This window comes from Hyalella azteca, unplaced genomic scaffold (genome assembly GCF_000764305.2).
Source record: "Hyalella azteca isolate HAZT.00-mixed unplaced genomic scaffold, Hazt_2.0.2 contig3573, whole genome shotgun sequence".
NCBI classification, from domain to species: Eukaryota; Metazoa; Arthropoda; class Malacostraca; order Amphipoda; family Hyalellidae; genus Hyalella; species Hyalella azteca.
The window spans coordinates 401,513-423,506 of NW_025933818.1; the positions used below are offsets into that span (position 1 = coordinate 401,513).

The 21,994-nt window shown below is 37.3% G+C and overlaps 1 protein-coding gene across 1 annotated transcript in view; it reads right to left on the minus strand.

Annotated features, from left to right (window-relative positions):
• LOC108667419 (lachesin) overlaps window positions 1-21,649 on the minus strand; it is a 32,252-nt gene extending 10,603 nt beyond the window's left edge. Inside the window, exon 1 of the mRNA XM_047879665.1 lies at window positions 21,604-21,649. Coding sequence (XP_047735621.1) covers window positions 21,604-21,649 — 46 coding nt within the window. The remainder of the gene's footprint in view (window positions 1-21,603) is intronic.
• Window positions 21,650-21,994: the final 345 nt, after the last annotated feature.

Here is a 21,994-nt window from a genome sequence, read left to right on the forward strand (position 1 = left end):
CTTCCGCTCGTGCTTGGAACTTTGGGACTAACCACGGATTAAAGAATGGAGAACTCTTCAGCTGGTTCTGCTTCATGAGTTCATTTTAGATTAAACTATAATTAAAAGTGCAACGATATAATTATACAAATAAATTGAATTTGGAACAACTATTGACAAAGTCAACTTCAATACAGGCGAAAGGTTTCACGAGTGCACATACAAGAGTTGAAAATTTGAGAGTGTTAATGTACGAAATTTCCGGCTACAGCAAATTCGATTACACGCTGCAAGACCAGCTGCATAAATATATGAAAGGGCTAATTAATTGGAGAGTGAAGTTAATTTTGTGTATACATACATCTTCGAAATTATGCTATGAGCACTTAACCCTCAAAACTAAGCCATGTTATTTTTCAAAATACATCACATGAACTGACGAGAATTCAACTCATGAAGTTTCAGCTAGAGAAAGTCAACAATATTGAATGTAAACAGTTTCTTGTCCAGCACAATTCCGTTAAACGTTCACCACAACGTGCCCTAAACAGCTCTACAGCTCCGGCTTCATATAGAGCAGTATATAGTGTGCAACCAAAATTACTGTATGCATAGTTTGATATTGTAATTTTCCGAGTTCAAAAATAATAACAAATACTCTTTCGATGAAAATATGTACAGCAATATTTCACAGCATGTTGAATATTTTTTCCAAAATTTATACAGAACATTTCCGCTGTACTTTTTGAATACGAATATTAGAGACAGTGTGTAATCAGTATTCGAAGCGCAGCCACTGACCTGGCCAGCTATTGGCCAAAAGCTTGAAAAGGTTTTTTAAATTTGATTTGGAAATATTATATAAACATGCAACCGCGAAGCCGGAGGGCTAGAGCTCGAATGACGATAGGCTAGGATCGAGTGATCTAGCCGGAGGGCTGGATCTCTCCAACTAACTTTTCCTACATAGTGCTGTAGGTAAATGCTTCGAAATTGAAATATAAATTCAAATGTGATAATTAACTCGTATCAATCAAAATGTCTCTATTCTAGAAGTCACTGCTTTTTTCACGCATTGTATAGTATAGTATCTTCGGCATTAAATAAATAGGCCTGGATAGGCCTGTCGCCGATTCTTGTACTTTTCTTGACTAGACTGGCCTTACGGACGGTAGATTTAAAATCGCTTCTAGATATCAGTTGTTCCGTAGGGTACGACGCATTTTAAGACTGAACATATGCTCATGCATGGCCTTGTCTAGTCTGTTCTTGAACGCGTTCATACTCGGAGCGTCAACAATATCTTCAGGGAGGCTGTTCCACATGTCAGTGACTCGAAGCGAGAAGAAATGTTGTCGCGTGGATAAGTTGAACCGCAGTTTTTTTAGTTTATAGCTGTGGCCCCTGGTGTTGGTTCTTGTTTCAAATTCTAGTAATCCTTCTGGGACCTTTTACAAACCATGAGTATACTTGTATACTTCAATGAGGTCACCACGCAGGCGACGATAACGGAGACTGGGAAGCTTCATAATCTTCAATCTTTCTTCATAAGACTTGCCCTTTAATCCTGGTATTATCCTTGTTGCACGTCTTTGAACACTCTCAACTAAATTTTTGTCCTTTTCAAGTCTCGGTGACCACACAACGTTTCCAAACTCTAGGTTTGGGCGCACGACAGAGGTGAACAACAGCTTCATCATTTCTATATCTAGGTACTCGTAGGAGCGTCTGATCAGCCCAAGCAGTTTATTGGATGTATTAACTTGCGTTTCAATATGCCTATAAAATTTTAGCTCCCTGTCGACACAAACTCCAAGATCTTTTTCTACGCAAGACTTCTCAATCCTGTATGCTGCAATCCTGTATGAAGAACACTTTGTTCTGATTTAAAGTCACGGGCAAGAATGAATTTAAATCCTGCAATTTCAAAAAAGGCGAATATACAATTATTTGAGTTCGAAGTCCGTATTCGAAGTCCAAGTCCGTCAAAAATCAAACAGATCGTATGATGACATCGAAGCGAACTTCTCGTGCAGGGGTTTTCACTTCTGTACGCGGGCTTTTTGTCAGTTTCACTTTACAATCGATAATGTCTTGAGAGCGAGTGATGCATCTGACGTCTTTCAGATATAATGTATAGTTTCTAATTGCAACCCAAGGGAATGTTGAAGAATTAGGAATTTGGGTTGTTTTTCGGGGGAAAACGTCTATATAGTTTGTGTTAGATTAAAATTTGTGTTCTAATTTCCTTATTTTTCAGAATTGCTTTTATGACATTCACGTACATGTACAAGCTAATCACGGTATATATTGATGTAAAATTACCGATGTTAAAAGCTTTGCAATATCACGTATTCATTGCGTTCATAGGCTTGATTGGACATCCGAGACTCGACCGTATTGTTTAAATCAATAGTTTGCTCCCAGTTACAAAAGGCAGACGTAGCTTGTTTGCAGGATCAAATAAAACAATTTCTACTGCAATTCAGCTTTTACTGAATCAAACTATCGAGTGCACGGCTTTTCGTGGTAAGGTAACACTAATTAACGCTCTAATAACGGTAAAGTAATTGATATCAGAATCTTGAGTAATATGATGAGCCCGAATTTTGGCCCGCACTGGAATGAGTAAAATTTTAGTTGATTAACTCATTTTCAATCTCAATTTACAATAGGTTTACGAGAGGTAAAATTTATGTACAATTTATTTTCGAAGTATCGAAGATTACTGAAAAAAATTGATCAAGGGTTCAATTTCTTCTATTATCAGTGTAACGTACAGCTAGACCATCAACTGCCATACAGTTCGTGAAAATGAACGCTGACCAAAATATATGCAAGACGAAGTTATTTATCTAAAAATTAATATATCAGGTTGGACGATATGGAACCATGACATGACACAGGATGACGGTGTTAAAGAATTTCAAAATTCACGAAAAGTAATTAACTTAAATTTAAATTTGCTTGTGAACTTTATTTTAAATTATTTAAATTCAACGTGAATTTGCAATTCAAGCACATCGATAAAATAAGTGCTTGTATACTTCAAATGAAATGGAATATTTTTCAACTTTTCAAGTTACTACGCGGGAAATTATCAAATAATTATTTACATGTTTTTCGTATGCATTCAAAAATGTTGAATGCATGTGTTTATCGTTTGTTCAGAAAATGAGTTCATATCAATATCAATCAAGGATAAAATTATGCAACACATCCTTTAAAGTTGCACCTGCTGAGAAAAAATATATTCATAATAAAATTTGATTTTTCTAAACTGCCATTCAACCAGTTACAGTATAAAAAAATGATTAAAATTCCTGCTTAAATTTTGTGGTAGAGTAATTTATTCACGCGAATATTTGATTCAGTAACTGAATATATTATAACGCCAGTTGTAGTATTGGAATCCGCAATATTACAAGTAAATAATGGTGAATTTTATAATACAGAAGTTGAAACTTTTGAATTTTTATTGTGGGAAATTTCAGCATTAAAGAAATAAACAAAACAAAATGTAAGCGGTAAGTTCATTCCCACACGGATAGAGAAAAATATATAATTAATAATAATAATTTTTTTAATAATTATAATTAAGAAAATATAATTAAGATAAAATAAAATTGTTTGACCGGTGGTTGGGTGAGAAGCGGTGTATAATAATGAATGATGCTGACCCAACGTAAATAATTTGATGTCTACTCCTGGAATTTGCGTTACCTTCACTTGAGGCAAACAAGGAGCATAATTTAAATAATGAACTACAGAGTTCCAATACCAACACTGAATCTTAAACAAATAAAACAAACTACAAATTTAGCGGGAGAAATATTTAGTTTCTCTGATTTAATCATTGAATATTGCGGGAAAGCTTCAAGTGCTGCTTTACTTGAAAATGACCTATGTAAAGCGAGGCTGCAAATTTTGCTTCAGATGCTAGTCTTTTAGCATCGAATGCACCCACGTTTTGGCTTACTGATGTACATAGGTATTAGTATTGAGGTGCTTCCGTTCACTTAAATTTTCAAGTAGCACTAAATTGTGTTAAAATACGTTTCAGGTTACTGCAGCTATTATTGTTGTGCTCAATCTGTCATTTTTTTCTAGAGGACAAGTTGTTTTTCCTATACTGCCTTTTCTGTAGGCTCATCCATTCTTCATGCGAGGCTGATTTTGATTTTCTTATTAACCTGATGTTGTTATTTATGTCAGTGATACGGGGCTTATGTTCTTTTTTCTAGAGTCATAAATTTTGTAATTTATGTGAGGCTAATAACCATTGATTGCCTGGCTCATGCGTTTTTTTCTCAGTCTCATGCCGTAATTCTTGTGAAGCTCCTGCCGTTTATCATGTATTGCTAATGTCATTAGATCATTAGATGATTAGTCCTGTAAAGTTAATGCCGTTTTTCATCTTGTTGTAATGCCGTAATTCTTGTGAAACTCCTGCCGTTTATCATGTATTGCTAATGTCATTAGTCATGTAAAGTTAATGCCGTTTTTCATCTTGTTGTAATGCCGTAATTCTTGTCAAGCTACTGCCGTTTTTCATGTTTTCATTATGCCGTTATACCTGGGAGACTCGTGCCATTATCCATTTGAGACTTAGACAATGATTCTTCTGAGGCGCGTTCGCCTTGAAGCGCATGCTATTTGTAGTGAGAGCTTCACGGGGCGGTCTGAGGTACGAATCAGAAAAGCCTCTATTTTTTCCGTTAGAGTTGTTTTTATATCCTATCCATCCGACCATTTAGTTTTCTTCGGTGAAGCCTCTTTTTTTCTTTTAGCAACGACTCTTTTGCTTTTTCTTTGGAAGCCATGCGTCTTTTACAGCATAGACTTGATTTTTTTTTATAATCGGAGCCGTTCGTTTTCCCCGTCAAAGGTTGGGGTCGTTGGAATCCTTTTGTGCTAGTATATTTGCTGTCTTTGTTGACGAGTTGCCTGCTCATGTTTTGCCTGCGCTCATTAATTTTCCTCTCTATTATTTAACATTTTCTCTTTTTTTTTCTTCAACCCCTTTGCCTGAAATCATTACGTCTTCGAATATTTTACCTGTTCTCGGTTTTGTTCTCAATTAATATTTTCCTTACTAGTAAAGGAGTCGCTCATTTTGCCCCCAAGCATTTTGTTTCCAAGAGTCGTTGCCTACTCATTTTACTATCAATTATTTCGCTTGTACCAACTTGCAGGAATTTCCCTTGCATTTCCTAAATTTGAAATGCGGAAGAAGATCAGACAACCTACTTTCGGGAAGCTGCAGACCTTACATCAGCTGGACAAAGGTTTTTATGCCAAACTCCCGACATCGGTAATGACTTTGTGGGTTGGCTCAGATATTCAGATTGTCCAATCTGTGTCATACATGCATCGATACAACACACAGACAGCTCATTTTGGCGGCTGTACGCGCAAATCCTATCCTGTTCCTTTAAATGTGTGCAGAGCAAAATTCGCAAACTACAATGCATAGGCACTTCACGCACTGTTCAGGTCGCGGAAAGTAAAAATCTTTCGAAAAATTTACTATGAGACTGCACTGTATACTGCGTCTAATTGCTGATTCCCGCAGTAAGGTAACATCGATGAGAGAAAGAACGTTTTAAACTCATATTGGAAATAGTATATCCATTTAAAGTACTTTTCGATGTTTATATGGATTTCTATTCTTGTATGTTTAGAGAAAAAGTCAAGCTACTAAATTAAATTATGGATATTTTACATGATACGTCCACCGATGCCACACCCATGCTTATTTGGTTGGATTGTGCAATGCTTCACTAACTCGCACCTATAAACAAACATCAGATCCAACGAATATCCTGGCATGGTAGGGATTGTGCATGTGCGCGTGAAAAACTCCAATTTAGTTTCAGTATCAGAACCTATACTTTCAAAAAAAGTTAAGAGATCGTAAGTTCATCAGCCAATCATTGAGGGCCTTTCAAGCCAAATCCACCAATCATAATAGACAAGGGAATAGTGCGTAAGTACTTACGTTCACTTAGCGAGTTTTGAAAGTATGGCCCCAGGCTTCGAACGAATAAAACTTTGAAGTCATATGGCAAATTGAGTTGTTGATTGTTCAGTCCGTTCTTTGAAGCGTGCAATTGGACGTGATAGTAGAGAAGTTAATTGGGCTTGGCATCGAGGCAATATCGTTGAGCGATACAGACAGTGAAAAATCATTATTTGAGGGATAATGATTTTTACCAATGATAGATTGCAGGCATTGACCACTCATGAATAACATGAATTAATGACTTGATTGATAATTATAAGAGGTAATTATTTTCTTTGGGGTAAGTTGTTCCTGTACTGATAAAACGAGTAAAGATGGTTAGTATTCTCGATATTGAATATTACAATTAGACGTTAATCAATTTTAAACTTCAATAAAAAATTATATTAATTAATCATTGGGGCTAAAATTCATATAAGAATGAATACATATAAATTTGTCTAAGCACAAAATTTTAATCATCAATTGAGCGTGTACGTAATATAAGTAAGTACCTGGAGTACCTTCGGTGGTTATATTAATTCACTAATTTTTTACGACGAAAATTATCGTATACTGTAAGTGAATCTCCTGGTAGGCGGTTCTAAAGTGGATATCTCAATACCCCGGGGAAGACAGGATTTACAGCGGTGCTAATTGCATATGAGTTGATGCATTGTGTGGGACTATGTGGGATTTACAGAAGGGTTCCTACGATCAGCAGCGGGGCGAGGATAAGTAAAAAATATAACTCAGTACTCACTGCAGTGAGTGATAGAGAGCGCATTTTTTCGTCGACGAAAACGTGAAGTCACGGACGGACGGACATGGCGAGCACAATAGTGCATTTTTTCCGTATAAGAGAAAATGCGCTAATAAAAAAAAGTTTGTGTGACCACGCGGTCACATAAAAAAGTTTGTGTAAAGTAAAAAATGGGTTTAGGTTTCAACGCTAGCCTGGCGAGGATAAGTTAAATAATATGCGTCTTAATTACTTTGTAAAGACGACACTTCTAAAGAGTGCCAGTGACTCCGATGGTAATTATGCTCACTGAATTTCTCTTTTATATTTAATATATATATAATTTTTTTAATTTCCAAAATTATTTATTCTGTCAATTGATTCATGCATTGTCTCCGACTTCACGCAAGTGTGCAAAATTTCAGGTTGCTTGGACAGGCAGAAGTGTGTTAAATATCGATTATAATATTTGTAGCAGACAAACAAGAAGTGAAGTTAAAGAGAAGAGTTGTAAAAAAGGGTTTCATATAACAATACACGAGGGGGCGATAATGGATTAAGAGAAGGGTTCCTGCGACCACCGTGGCGGTGATGGATTAGAGAGATTTATATAAATTCTGTAACTTTTCAAACACAATTCCTTTCAACAAAGTCATCTAACACCTCAATCTCTTTGACGCACAAATTGAATACGAGTTTTATGCGATATGAAGGAAAAACGGATCTCAAGATTTATTTTAACTTTTTCTTCTGAATTCGCAACAAAGATAGCCTTTACAACGGAAGATCAGTTCAGTGATGCGAGTCAGTTAAAGAATAATGAATTTTGCGTCAAGATCTTGCCTAATAAATACCTTATATAATGTAATTTATTGAACTTCAAAAAAAGAAATGATCATGAGCTATTTTTTCTGCATCATATTAAATAATCAAATAAACCGACGACTTCAAGAATCAAGGATTCTTAGCTGACGCGAGAATAAAGGATTCTGAAGTTTAATGAGTTATTTCCCGCGACGCATCCGCCATTATTCATGCAAATTTAGTTCCCAACTGTGAAGTCTTTTTATAACTGGGCAATTACTGCCCATGAATATACATAGGAAGCTAAACAATGACAGTCTATTGAAGTCGGAAAGGAGATATTATAACTTAGGGGAATAGCGAATAATTATTTCTTTTCGATTGATCTACAATGCTTTCCTAGAATTAATGATAAGTGATCTTCTTTCTTCTGCTTGAAATGTCGTTTATTTCCTCTGTACTGTTGACAATAACTAATGTGGCTTCAAATTACAGTAAATTCAATTTCACAAGGTTGCCCACACGTCATCTTCGATAGCAGCAGAACTATTTTATCGGAGAGCTAAAAAAAAACTTATTTCAAAAACTCTTTCCATACAAGTGGTTACTGCAACCAATTTCAACTTTTTCGGGATACACCGAAAAATGTAATTATTCTGAGTAAATATACTAATTATTTGAATATATGGAATAATTAGACAAATTGCCTTAAAAGACAGGTACAATTGGATACAACTTAGTGAGATCATTTATCAATATTCTCAAGTTTCACGAAATTCAAGTAAAGTAATTTGATTTTCAACGCTGCATTCCTCACACGTGGCGAGCGTTTTGCTGCATTTCTTACACGCGCTTTACGCTCAATTATTTGCGGTATGAGTGCGGAATTGCATACGGGATTCACTGCTGCATTATTCCTCATGCCGGGCTCAATTATGCACGATGCGCGCAACACGGAACCCATGCAGCGTTCGCTACATGCATTACTGGGCTCAATGTGCACGCTGCGTGCAACACGGAACCCATGCAGCGTTCGCTGCATGCATTACTGGGCTCAATGTGCACGATGCGTGCAACACGGAACCCATATGCAGCGTTCGCTACATGCATTACTGGGCTCAATGCGCACGCTGCGTGCAACACGGAACCCATATGCAGCGTTCGCTACATGCATTACTGGGCTCAATGTGCACGATGCGTGCAACACGGCTCCCCGGCACCCAACTACGTACGATACACGCATTACTGACCTTTTTTTGCGCTCGCTGTATGCACAAATAAAGAATTAATCGCATTATTTCAGGTTCAGATGCATATTATTACAGGGTCCGTCATATTTATGGCAACGAATGTATGCTATATAAAAAAAATTGGTTTCTAGGAGACATTTCTTTTATGATGAAGCCTAATATCATCTATTATTAATTCATCTATTTTATATTGCAGAAGTCTAGGGTGTCTAAATTTACTATTACTTATGGCAGTAGATAGAAATGCAATTGTAACCCTTCATTAAAAGAGCGAGAGTAATTCAGTCATTGCAAAAAGGCTCCAAATTCGTCGTGAAACTGTGTGGAAGGTAGTGAAAAAATTCAATGAAACTGTTGAAACATGCAATCGACCTGGTCAAGGAAGGAAACGAAGTGTTCGAACAAAACAATTGGTCAAAAACACGAGGGAGAAGTTGAGGAGAAACCCTCGTCGCTCAGCTGCAAAATTGGCTGCAGAAGCAAGAGTCAGTCAGACATCAGTGCGTAGAGTCCTCAAAGATAACATAAAAACCTCCGTTTACAAGATGCAAATAAAGCATGAACTAGCAGACCGTCATGAACGAATGAGGCTCTAAAGATGCCAGCACATTCTGGATCTGATTGAGGGTGGCACGCTGCCCAACTTGGTGTTCAGTGACGATAAAAAATTTGACATTGAAAAAAGCTCTAAACGTCAAAATGACAGAGTTTGGAGTCGGGATGGATCTGTGGCAACCAGAACAGCAACACGACGTCAAAATCCCATGTCCGTGTTGGTTTGGGCCGCGGTAAACGCCACTGGGAGGTCCCCACTCGTTTTTGTCCCCTCAGGAGTGAAATTGAACAGTCAGTGATACATTTCGGACATTTTGGAAGCTGTGTTGTTACCTTGGGCCCGTAAACACTTCAACTTTTCAACAAGACTCTGCCTCATCACACTGCTCAAACATGACCCAAAACTGGATTCAGGGTCACACCCCAGCGTTCATTAGCAAAAACGAATGGCCCTCAAGAAGCCCTGATTTGAATCCTCTCGATTTTTCTGTGTGGGCTATTTTAGAGAGTAGGGTCTGCAGAACATCTCATGATTCTTGGATAGTTTGAAGTCTAGATTGACACGAGAATGGGACTTGATCCCTCAAGAAATGCTGCGTGTCTCCTGTGAAGCTTTCCCGCGTAGATTGGAGGCCGTCATTAAAAATAAGGGTGCTCATATTGAATAAATATGTCTCAGAATTGTTTAGGTAATTCTTGGCTACTAGCTCATCCAATAAAAAACAGTGCACCTGTTTGTTTCTTTAAGAAATAACAAAAACATGCGTTGCCATAAATATGGCGGACCCTGTATATTGCCCGTTGTCTAGAAAGGCTAAATCTTAGAAAAGTTTAATTGGAAGCAGCGAAACTGGGAAACTCAGGAAACAAGATAGCGGGGAAAATAATTTACGCGAATAAGTAGAAAACTAATACATTAGAATAACTAGTGTAAATGGAGAATTAGTGAACTAGCGTACATGGATAACAATTGAAATTGAATATTGAAGAAAATTTTTTAACCAACGAAATCGATAAGTATTGTGCTAAAGTGACCAGAGAGCAGGTGAGGTAGTGGATCTAAATACCTAACTATATAATGAATAATGAAAATGTATAAATGGTATCGCTGTATAACTAGTAAAATAGTGTAATTGGATATAGTAAAACTTGAAAACTAGTGAACAAGAGTAACTCAAATTTATGCATTCTGGTTCATCTCGCAGAATTAGCAAATTTGGTATGTAAGAATTGATAAAGAACCGTTACAAATTTGAAATCGTTTATCTCAGTAATATTTATTTCATTTCATTGCATGGAACCCGCAGGAAACTTGGAACTTTTTTTCTTTTTGTTTTTTTCAGGTAGTTAAGACAGACAGTTTTCCTTTCGCATATTCTAAGAATAAAACTCATATTTTGCTAGCCAAAAATCCTAGAAACATTTTACCGCACGTTGGAAGTGAGCAAACTTTTATGACACCTGGCCAAATTGGAGGCATGGCTGTTGTCAGAGGATAATATTTCTTTTTTATTTTGAACTCCAAAAGAAACTTCTCTAACTTGACCACCCTCAATGTTATGAAAATAGAATGACCAACGTAGTATGTTGTTGGAACCTGAAATTGCTTGAAATCCCTAACTGGAAAACCTTTGTCTGTAAATTTCTTTAACATTGGAGTTTGATTAACTGGAGCTTATTTTATGAATAAAAATCTACTGTAGCTCTGTTCCGGTTCATTAGGACAGTCCGTTACACGTCGGAAGTCACCACTGCGAAAAATATTTTATTTTGCTCGATGTTTGGGTATGACGTAATCACTTATATTTTAATACCCCTGACAGCAGTCTTTCTTGATGAAGAAATGCCGGTAGATTTTTTCTCATCTGGAAACGTATTGCTTGCTGCAGCTGACAATCACTACGTCAGACTTGCTCCGAGTTACAATATTATAAGATAGCATCAAAGCTCCGTACTGGCTTCTGGACAGCATTTTGAATCACAGATGGTTGGGAAAACATTGATTCTATTTCTTACAATAATCAATTGTATTTTAATTATATTATTTTTCGTACATCATCCGGTGCTTAAAATAAATCTGTGTTGCCGTTATGCTCCTTAACTTTCACTTATTCTTCAATGTTTCTAAATTCTTATAAGTAACGGCAGAAGAAGTAGACTGATTTCTTTCAACGCTCCTAAAGCTGAATTTACATTAGGAATTTCAATCACGCGATCTACCCTAAATCTTCATATCAGCAGCAATGATACTGAAATCAACCAGTATTCTATTTTTTCGTTTTTAATTACTCTTTAAATTTACTTTCATTCTAATCAAGTAGTCGGAAAAATAGAGAATGAAATAAAAACTCGAACCAGAAAAATACAAATATATTTTTGGATCTAAATTAAATCATTGTCAGTGTTTGCCAACAGGTAACATTACATTTTCTCAAGATATTCCTCCGGCCGAAGTTTGCACACACCTGCCATTTACACAAGAAATTCATGCACTCATGCGTCCTTGAATTAACTTATATAAACTTTATTAACGTGTAACTTATATTAATTCCTATATAAACAAGCCACCAATCAAATGTCATTATGCAGAGTGACGAAGTCTACTTACGAATTACTACGAATAGTTAGGGGAATTTGAAAGGTTAAGACACTAATACAACGAAGCCTTTTAAATTTGATATCTTTGCTGAGAAAGGAATTTACTTAATGTTTTCTGGATCACTCAGACGAAAGTGAAAAATGTGTTCGATTGTTACGATGAAAAATTCTGCAACAATTTATTTATTACACATACATTTGCTAACTATTTGCTAACTATAAGAGCAGTTACGAAGTAGCACCCGAGCTTCTCACACCCTCCCCATGCTCCTTTAATTCTGTACCCAAGCCCAAAACTCTATCCTCGCTCTCGACCTTAATCAAAATCCTTGCCAAGTTAGTTTAGGTGTACATAAGTTACGTCCTACTGCTCCGTGTAGTTCTGAATGTTAAGACGAATGCCGGAGACGAGTTTGGAGACAGCTGATTAACATAAAAATGTACGAACAAGTCTAGAACATATTCCAAAATAGCAAGACAACACATTTAAGAACGCTGTGCAGCATTGTATGCTATACTACGAAATACGCAATACAAAAATTACGTGCGTGCAATATACGCACTAACGTGCTCAGTTTTGTACGCTATAGCGCACCTGCGCCCAGTTACATGCAATGTACTCAAAAATACATACACTTATTTTCGTATACACATGTAAGTGCCCAGTGACAAAAAAAGCCACACCACTCTCGCTTTAAATCACTTCAAGTAATCAAATTTCCCTGCTGCCCTCGTCACACCACACCCCAGGAATAGCAATAAGAGTCGCCACTTTCCACAGTTGATTTTTTGCTCGATTGTGCATCGTCAATTGAGCAAAAAAAATCGTTGGTGCCAGCCACGCGTGTTAAAACTACTTCGTGTTAATGGTGTCGTTGAAGCAGCCCTTGTCGAGGAGGTTTGCTCATTATTCCTTATATCTTGAGGAATCTGGGAGAAGCGACAGAGCGCAGGAGTCTTGGGTCGCGGGGGGTTAGGCTGAAGAGTGGGTGGCTTGGCTTGAGCTCGGAGAAGATAGAAAACGTTTGAGCAACCCTTTTTTTTTTAGTTTTTGTCTACTTTCGGTTTTGCATAACCTTGTGCTTGGCTAAATTGGGCAGAAGCGTAATCAGTGAAATGTCAATAAAGTCTGAAATCTAAAGAATATTCTGCCCGCTAACTTTATGCGCAGGACTTTCAGGATAGTGATTTATCACCGAGAGAAAAGAGTACACCGCCTTTCCAAAGCCCCAATACATCTGTCATTGGTTTATATATATCTATATATCACTAATAAAACTATGTAGAAATTGTTTCAAACGGCAACCTACTAGAATTTCCCTTGATTCAACCCATTCCTTGTCGTAGTTTTGTGAAAAAGTGTCATCTTCATATTATTCAGCAAGCAGCATGGGGGAAAGCAACCCAAGGAAGTGCATCGTTTGTTTCCTGCAGGTAAACATCTCCAGGTTAATAGCATTTCGTATACTAACCGGATTGTGAGCTTTCTGGATGGACGATGTTCTCCGGCTCATTACACGACCTGGACTCGTTAATGAGCTTGGGCACCATCTGCTAGCATTGCGCAACTTGTCAAGTAGAAACTAATTAGTCGGCTGGACTTATTGTGATTGTGCACCGCATTACATCCACCCTAATTAGTTTTGTGTAGCTTTGATTCCCCTTGTGATAAGACTATTGTCATACTCAATGATGCAAGCATAAACAAAGTATGGATTTTTCATAAACTAACACTACCAATACTATTACTTTCCATACGTTCCGGTTATTAGTTGCTGAAAACCTGCAAGGATGATTACTGATTCTTTGGAGACTTACTTTTTATAAAGATCCATCATATTTGAAGGAAAATTTAGAGGAAGAAAGAATTATTTGCTGTGAGCTCAATTGTTCAAAACTATTATTAGTCATTCAACGGTAGTTGTTTAAATTATTGAATTAATTTAATTTGGTTATTTAAAGTCCGAATTAATTACGTATATGTTATTGCATTGATCTTTTAATAATCTGTTCCGGTTAGACAGCATTTAAACTTTGGCTGCCAATGTTTGCGATATGACCGCAATGATATTATCCATATTATTATTAAAAAATCTCTTATTAATAAATTCTCAATGATTGCTCTCACTATTTAATCTATACAATCATTCAATCACTGACGTAATACATGGACGCTAGTTATTCCTAAATATAATTTACCAATGCATCTGCGTAGCTTCCAATTTTAAACGAATAAATCTCGGTTGATTTTATTTAATTTAATTCAAACAATTAAGCTAAAGATTCGGTTCGTCCTAGCGACATAGATTCCTACTCGCACTCATGTAGTAATGTCTGTAAATCAGGCTTGTGATCATAAACAACCCTATAGTTTTACAGTTTTAATACGTAGGCTATATATTTTGTGCAGTATTTTCTGCCTGAGAGAGAAGCCATTTGCAGAACCGCAGACCTTCTTATTAATTTGTCTTCTCCACGAAATAAATCGATGACAATGAAATAGTATTTATTTTACGAAGGCAATAGATATAGATAACTAATTATTCGATATAAATTTCTCTGAGGAGAATTTTATCGAATAATATCCAGCGTTCTGACATGAGCCAATATGAATGAGATGTAAGAATGTATGAATTAAATAATGCTCGTTCTCAGCTGAGAGATCAAGCTATTGCAGAAAATTTGCTTATGAACTATCATGAGCCTCCCCACTTATTGCTATCTTAAAATATAATTTTTAGGTAGTCAATAAATTAGTAGCTGAGGAAGTTAAATCTCTCGGTTACAAATGTAGCGGGTCGTCTGCCGAAGACCACCACTGCCCTGGATGTAATGGACCATCATGATTCCTGCCTTCAGGAACGTAGCCTTCAACACTTCAAGCCGTCCGTATCTGGGCCGTGGGTCGAACCAGCCCTCGGTCGAACAGCCACTTGTCGAAGGACGATAAATTTTGGAACAGAACTATGCTATCTGAAACGTAAACTTAGATGAGGTGAACGTAAAATTACGTAATTAAACGATGCCCGGAAGTTATATTCGATCCGCGGTCTGGTGGTGCACGGCAGGTGGTGGTCAAGGCCGGAAGAGGACAAAGCCGAGTGGTGCACGGCTGATTGGTGTAGGTCCGGAGAGATCCAAGGCGGTCGATTCAGGGCTTATTGGTGCACAAAATTGGTGGTGCACTGCTGCGCTCCCAATGTAGCTACACGTGAAAATTTTTTACAAGTCTACGGAGTTTGGACCGGACATTTAAATATGTTAATATTCGGAAAAATAAAAATAGCGGTGTTACGTTAACCTCAGTAAAGTCAACAAAGGTTTAACTTGAGTTGCAGCGAGCCTCGCTTGACAACTCAAGCATTGAAAGTTATAGCACTGCTCAGGCACGTAAAAAAGTCCTGTTCGTATTCGAATAAAAGAAAAAAATTAAAAAATACTTTTGATGGAGAAAATAAGAACGATTATTTGGTCTCAGCTCAAAATTACATTTCGAGAGTGTTAATGATTTTTTTTGTCGCAACAGCGCTATTTTCAGACACTGGGTATGAATAAAATTCACCAATCAGAAATTAATCATTCATAAATTAATTAAATTGAGCCAAAAAAGTATGTGACACGACTTAAAATTAGTTGTGCATTCTCGGTTTTGAAATAGCAATATGGAAATAGGTGGATGTAAATAATGCTGCTTCATTTACTCTGAAAAGATGATAACTTTTGTGATAACTGAGCTCAAGCAAATATTTGAGCAGAGCGTTGCTGCATGCGCCTCAAATCATGCTGGAAAATTCATCATTCACCGTAATAGAAGAAATCATAGAATAAGTGGAAACGATGATAGCGCTTTCCATTTTCACTGTCTTGCCACCCACATGAATAATGCATGAGAATATCAGGTTTGATTAGACTAGGTTAGATTGGGCTAGGACAGGATAGGTGCATCAATTCCTATTTCTTGAACTCGAATTCAGAGCGTCGATACTTTAGTCTTCAGGCCCTCGTATCGGCCAGTCACTGGAAGTGATGCAAAGCAGATCAAAGCAAAGGCAGGCCTAACCATTGCATTGGCCAGTCTCGAAACTAAAAAAAAGTCAAGTAGTCAGTCATAAATTAAAGAAAATACATCCGCATCAGCACGCCCCACATACTGCAAGAGTAATAACATAAAACAGTCTCACGCCTCGCATAATGCGTTAGTTCATCAATAAATACTATAGATATAATGCTATTTATTATCGTATATCGTCGAAAGATTTGTTGTGTTTTCAACAGCTCAATTGATCATGCTGCATTAAAATTTAATAGACTGATGCTTGTCCTAAAACAAAAACCTAAAGATTAGGCACTTGATTAGGCGAGTCCCTATTTTTTATATGAAAGTACTCATAAGATCCTAAATATTCTCGCATAAGATCATATTTCCTCAATCACAGCAACAGTCGCTTCTACTGACAAATGCTATCCACTCTTCGCCTGTTCCTTTAAGCTCACCCATATACTCTCACCCACTTACCATGTTATGAATAGCCTGCATCGTTACTAGTTTTCTCTCTCATACGCCTCTTATTCCACCATCAAGTGCTCAAAATTTAATTTCACTTTAATATCGTGCACAAAACACTCATCGCCACCCCTTCCATCATTCTAAATGTATGAACGTCACTTTCACATCCAGCACATCTACCCTAGCGCCCCAGAGTTAAGCCCCATCTCTGCTACCATCACACATACCCGTCTATAATAGCACCTCAAAGTATGACCCTATCTCGCTACCATCACACATACCCGTCGATAATAGCACCTCTAAGTATGACCCTATCTCGCTACCATCACACATACCCGTCTATAATAGCACCTCAATGTATGACCCTATCTCGCTACTATCACAAATACCCGTCGATAATAACACCCCAAAGTATGGCCCTTCTCTGCTACCTTCCCGAATACATCCAAGCTTTGGCATCATTTTCAATGAGACGAATGCTTCTGCCAGTTATACGGATCAATTGGGGAAGCGATTTTTAAATGCAATAATGACGCATTCTTACACAGCGATGCCATTAGCGGAATTTTCTCTACATACTGGAGGCAGGCAAGAAAAACCTGCATTTTAATTGCGAATTTATTGTTAGGTGTCATTAACGTTGGAATAGTTATTTTTTTAGCCGAGATAAAAGTTATCCGAATCACCTAATAACATCTCTTTATTCGCATATTTGTTAATGTTATCCTGGACACCACGTTGACAAGAATCGTAAAAAACGTGGATTTTTTATTTTTAGAATTAACTTGCGCAACTTCTGCTCCTGGCTGCACCCAAATTCAACATTTATAAAAATTTTTCTTCTTTTTGGAAGCGCTTTTGATCGTCTCTCTAGGCCTTCAAGCCACAGTAAACACATTGAATTGCCAATCAACAATAATTATTGGTGCATGGACTTTTCTGGCCGCAGTATTCATGCATGAATAATCGAAGCAATCATTTGCTCAAAACTTTAATTTTTTCTCGAGTCATGACTGCAAACATTTAAGTGAAAATTTTAGTGGCATAACCATCGTTGGATGAACCCTCCAGGCGCATGTCGTTGAAACAGCGTTGATTGTAAGTTGATTCCGTTGAAACACGGCTATTTCAGTGTTAGATGCCAACAAGGAACCAGCTCGTAAGCGTAGCAAATAGAAGAAGGTTTGACATCCATTGTCAGATTGAAGGATTGACATCGAGTTGGCTTATAAATGTTATTGAATAATTCGACGTTCATGATTTATTCTTCTGTTGCTGTTTGTGCACATAAATTTGTAAATAGATAATCTTGCCTATAACACAATCGTTAATCGCGGATTGTTCAAGGCAAGTGACCTGTGACAGAGTCCGGGATAAAGCTCATGGGTTGTCGAGCTTTTAATTAAATCGTTTTTGTTCGGCTGCTCTCCGGAATATCTTCTTCAATGTGCCCGTATTACTCGGTTAGAAGAGAAAACGTATCAGCTTGAAGAGGAAACTTATCAGCACAAAGAAACAGTAATTTGCGCAACAGTAATATAATCTATGAATTACCAATCAGCAATTAGTATCTCAAGATTAGCAAATATCTAGTAGCAGTGTATGAATGGAAATAATGGCGATGACTGAAGTATTTAGGCGACATCTTTTACCCAATCCTATAATATACGAGTGTGTAGCCGACACTGCAAATCTGAAACTACTGTGCTAAACTACTGTACTGTATTTTAAAACTCAGAGCTTCTTTGATCTACAGGCTGTCTTGTGCCTTCAACGCCCACCTCCTCTGAAGCAAGAGGACATTCCATACAATCAACGAAGATAAATATTAATAATATTATTGAATTCCGATTTGCTTCATTCCTATTGAATTATTTTCTGAAACGATAACATGGTATTCGTGGATTATGAAGTAGAAGTTGAGTTAGGTTATGTTGCATCTCTCCTGGAAAATTCTCGCATAAATATAAAGTCTCTCCTGGAAAGTTATGTTGCATCTCTCCTGGAAAAGTCTTGCATAAATAGATTTATTTTATACAAAATCTAAAATGAGTTAACAATGTTCCAAAGAAAGTATTGAGACCTGTTGTTACAAGCCGCTAACTCGTCAGACTTACAGTAGTATAAATGAAAATAACCAAACGTTTAAAATGATTTCGCTGTATTGACAAAATATCGCCTAACCAATCCAGAAAATGCAAATTACAGTATATTCAAGCCATCAAAGTGACATTCTAAAAGATTAATGACACAAATTACGACATAATTTTATGTAGCGTTTCCAGTCGGCGAGAGCTGAGAATAAATTGCAGCGAAATTTGCCGTTATAATGTATAAACATGAATATTACACACTCCTTTAATCATAATTTACACCATAAATTTACTTCAGAAGAAGCTTAATCGATTTCAATCCATGGGATTCATCTTAACGAGAAATTCCTGGAATTTCAGATTAAAAAATTTAAAATTTGGATTTTAAATAAACAAATCACGAAAAGGGATGATTTTATTTTAAAACAGAAACACAATGATTCGCATAGTCATCCTCCACTGGAATTATTTACGTAGGACCCTTTTTTAAAAGCCTCGTTTGCTCATCACGACAGTAGATCCGTTTTCATTTAAATCGCCTCGGAAGGTCCAAAAAACAAAGCAAAAGTTATTTGAAAATGACACTTTTACGCACTTATAATTAATTGGAATGGAAGTTTCAGAATAAAAGTGCCCTGTGATAAATAACATATGGAGGAGAATTAATTGATGTAATAGGCGAATAGTCGGCGGCCAAATATCCGCGTGATGGCAGTGTTTCCTCGGCCATGAATCCCATCGAAACTTTTGGGGAGTAGTTAGCTTCTGAATTAAAAACGCTTTTTAGCTCACCCGGCGCATAAATTAGCGGCTCTATGAACGCTTCACGCTCTTACGAGCGAGATAAGCGTCCGAATAAAATCCGGTCTGATTAAAGAGTAGGAATTACGAATTTTGATATGGCGTAATTTGGTGGGGGCGAATGCAAATAGCAAGATATAGTGTGATGTGGTTGTTCTTGTTCGTGGGGGAAAAACTCTGGGATTGTTTGGGTAAAATCAAAGCGACGCTCCGTTGCGGGTTGCGGGGTATTTAAGTAGCTGGGAGTGCGTCAGGATGAAATCCCGAGTCAACTGATTTGCTGTGTTGATGTGCTATAGGTCGGGAGCCTATACCAGCGCAGAGAGATCAGCACAGATAGATACTAACAACTTAACAAGAGAAACTATCGAGCTAGGAGGCGCCAAGCCACGGTGTCACGAAGATCCTGCGAGGCCGTTCATTAACAATAACTAAGGAGGAATCAAGTTCCGGAAGAGTCGACCAGTGTTCGTGTTCGACTTTTCGACAGACTCAGTGTTCGGGTGTCTGTGTCCAAAACCCGATGATGTATCAGTTGGGGTACTTGAGTTAGACAGTTCTTTTATTTTCGTAGGGCGGGTAATATAGCAGTGAGCGGCCAGTCGGTCTCGGTGTTATACTTGGCTATTGACAATAACTCTGTCCAATTTCTATACTTAGGTCTGCGTTTGATTTTCATAATATAACTAGCGTTGAATCTTTCGATGTGTCATTTCCCTACTGAAATAATTCATTATTACCAAATATAGAACCTCAAGTGCCATTGAAACCACTACGGCCGAACCCTGACTAATGAATTAATTAAATTCCCCGAAAGAGGAAGAGAGATACAGAGAGCAACTTTGTGTTAAGCTTAATCAGCTCATGCACCGAGCGAGCTTGGGGCGATCATGAGTAATGCCCAGTAAGCTCCATTAAATAAAACGATCTTAATTCGCTAAAGGAATTTTGTGAACCACACCACAATATGATACAATTATGCGGTTCACAATTTTGTGAATCTCACCTGATAATATTCAAATGTTGTGGATTTTGTTTGTATCACCGAAGGTACTTTGTTTAATGTTTGTCATCATGCAATGCACTGTCTCCACAATATCAAACAGTGCAATCCCAAATCATTGTGGCCTGAAAGGGCAATAAAATACGTTTAGCCCCTTAATGCATAACCGAACGATCATGTGTTGATGGGTCTGCCAATTAACAGCTTACATGTTAGTTATTTATGTCATGATGAGGATTGAATTGATCTTTCGAGCTTCAAGCATTAATTTGTTTACTGCCACGCACTTATTAAGTATCTTTCTCCTCTTGCACCCCTAAATGATGTTTCCAAGCCATCAAACAGCTTGTGGTTAATGTACACAGCAAAATAAATTAAGATATTTTGTAACATAATTAATTAAATTAATATCTAACTACCAAGTTAGCGCAAAAATCGGTAATGTCAATTCTCACCTCGTTTCATTGTAAGAATTAACAAACTTACCGGTGCATATAAATCGATGCAATACCATGAGCGGGAGATGAGCATGGTTCGATCATATACCAGCGTCTGACATGAGACAGCGTGACCAGCTGCTCTTATTTAGTTACATAACGCAGATTCGGCCCATATGGCAATGGACTCCGGCAATAAATTCCTAATTAGCACGCGAACGAATTAGGTGGCGGATTTGCACCTGATTCACCTCTAAGTCGAGTCAATAGAGCCCGGGGCGATCCAGAATGGAATATTAAGTTTGCTTGGGAAGCAACACCTGGATCGGAGGTCGAGCAAGAAATCGTGAAAGAAATCCGTGGTTTTTATCCACACGTGAAGGGGAAGCTTGAAATGGGAAGGATGGCATGACGATCGTGCGCAACTGACCGTCATGCTCATATTTTAAAGAAATCCCCGACTTCGGTTGAAATATCAATAAAAAATTGGCACTAAAGCATATGAGCTCGCTGCGTGAATACCGTTCACTAGATCATGAAAAAACTTGATTTTCTGTCTATTCATTGAGACTAAAAAAAATTGACGCGTCACCAACCTATGGGAAGTGTCCGGTTAACAAATTCTCTGAAAAGTCGTCCTCCAGATTCTTAATTTATAAATGAATCGGGGAACATTGTTTAAAAAACATTGAATGATCCCTGAAATAATGCCAAGCTGCTCATGAATTATTTTTTAAAAAATTTTGGAACGAATACGGATTTTGTCGACACTTTAAAATATACAAACTCTAAGATATTTCATTGATTTTTAATTTTGCTCGAGAACTCACCAATAGTCAAAGAAAATGCGACGATTGCTGCACAAACGGACGGCATCTCCACCTTCCACCTCCTCGTTTTGAGATTAAATTATTAAAAATCGTATTTTTTAAAGATTTATATGTTTCACCTGACAAAAAAGTATTGATAAATACAAACGATCAAAGCATATCTTATTTGATTTTAACAATTTTTTAAGTTACTTCTACCAAACATTTCAAACAGAAGCAGCACTGTTAACAAAAGGTATACACCAAGCAGTTGAAACTTTCGTGAACAATTTACTGATATTTCAATTTCCTGATATGAATTCCCTTTACTGAGATTATTTTCTAAAGGAAATTCCACATTAGTTCCTACTGTATGAACTTCATCATGAGACTAAATAAAATTTGTGTGCAT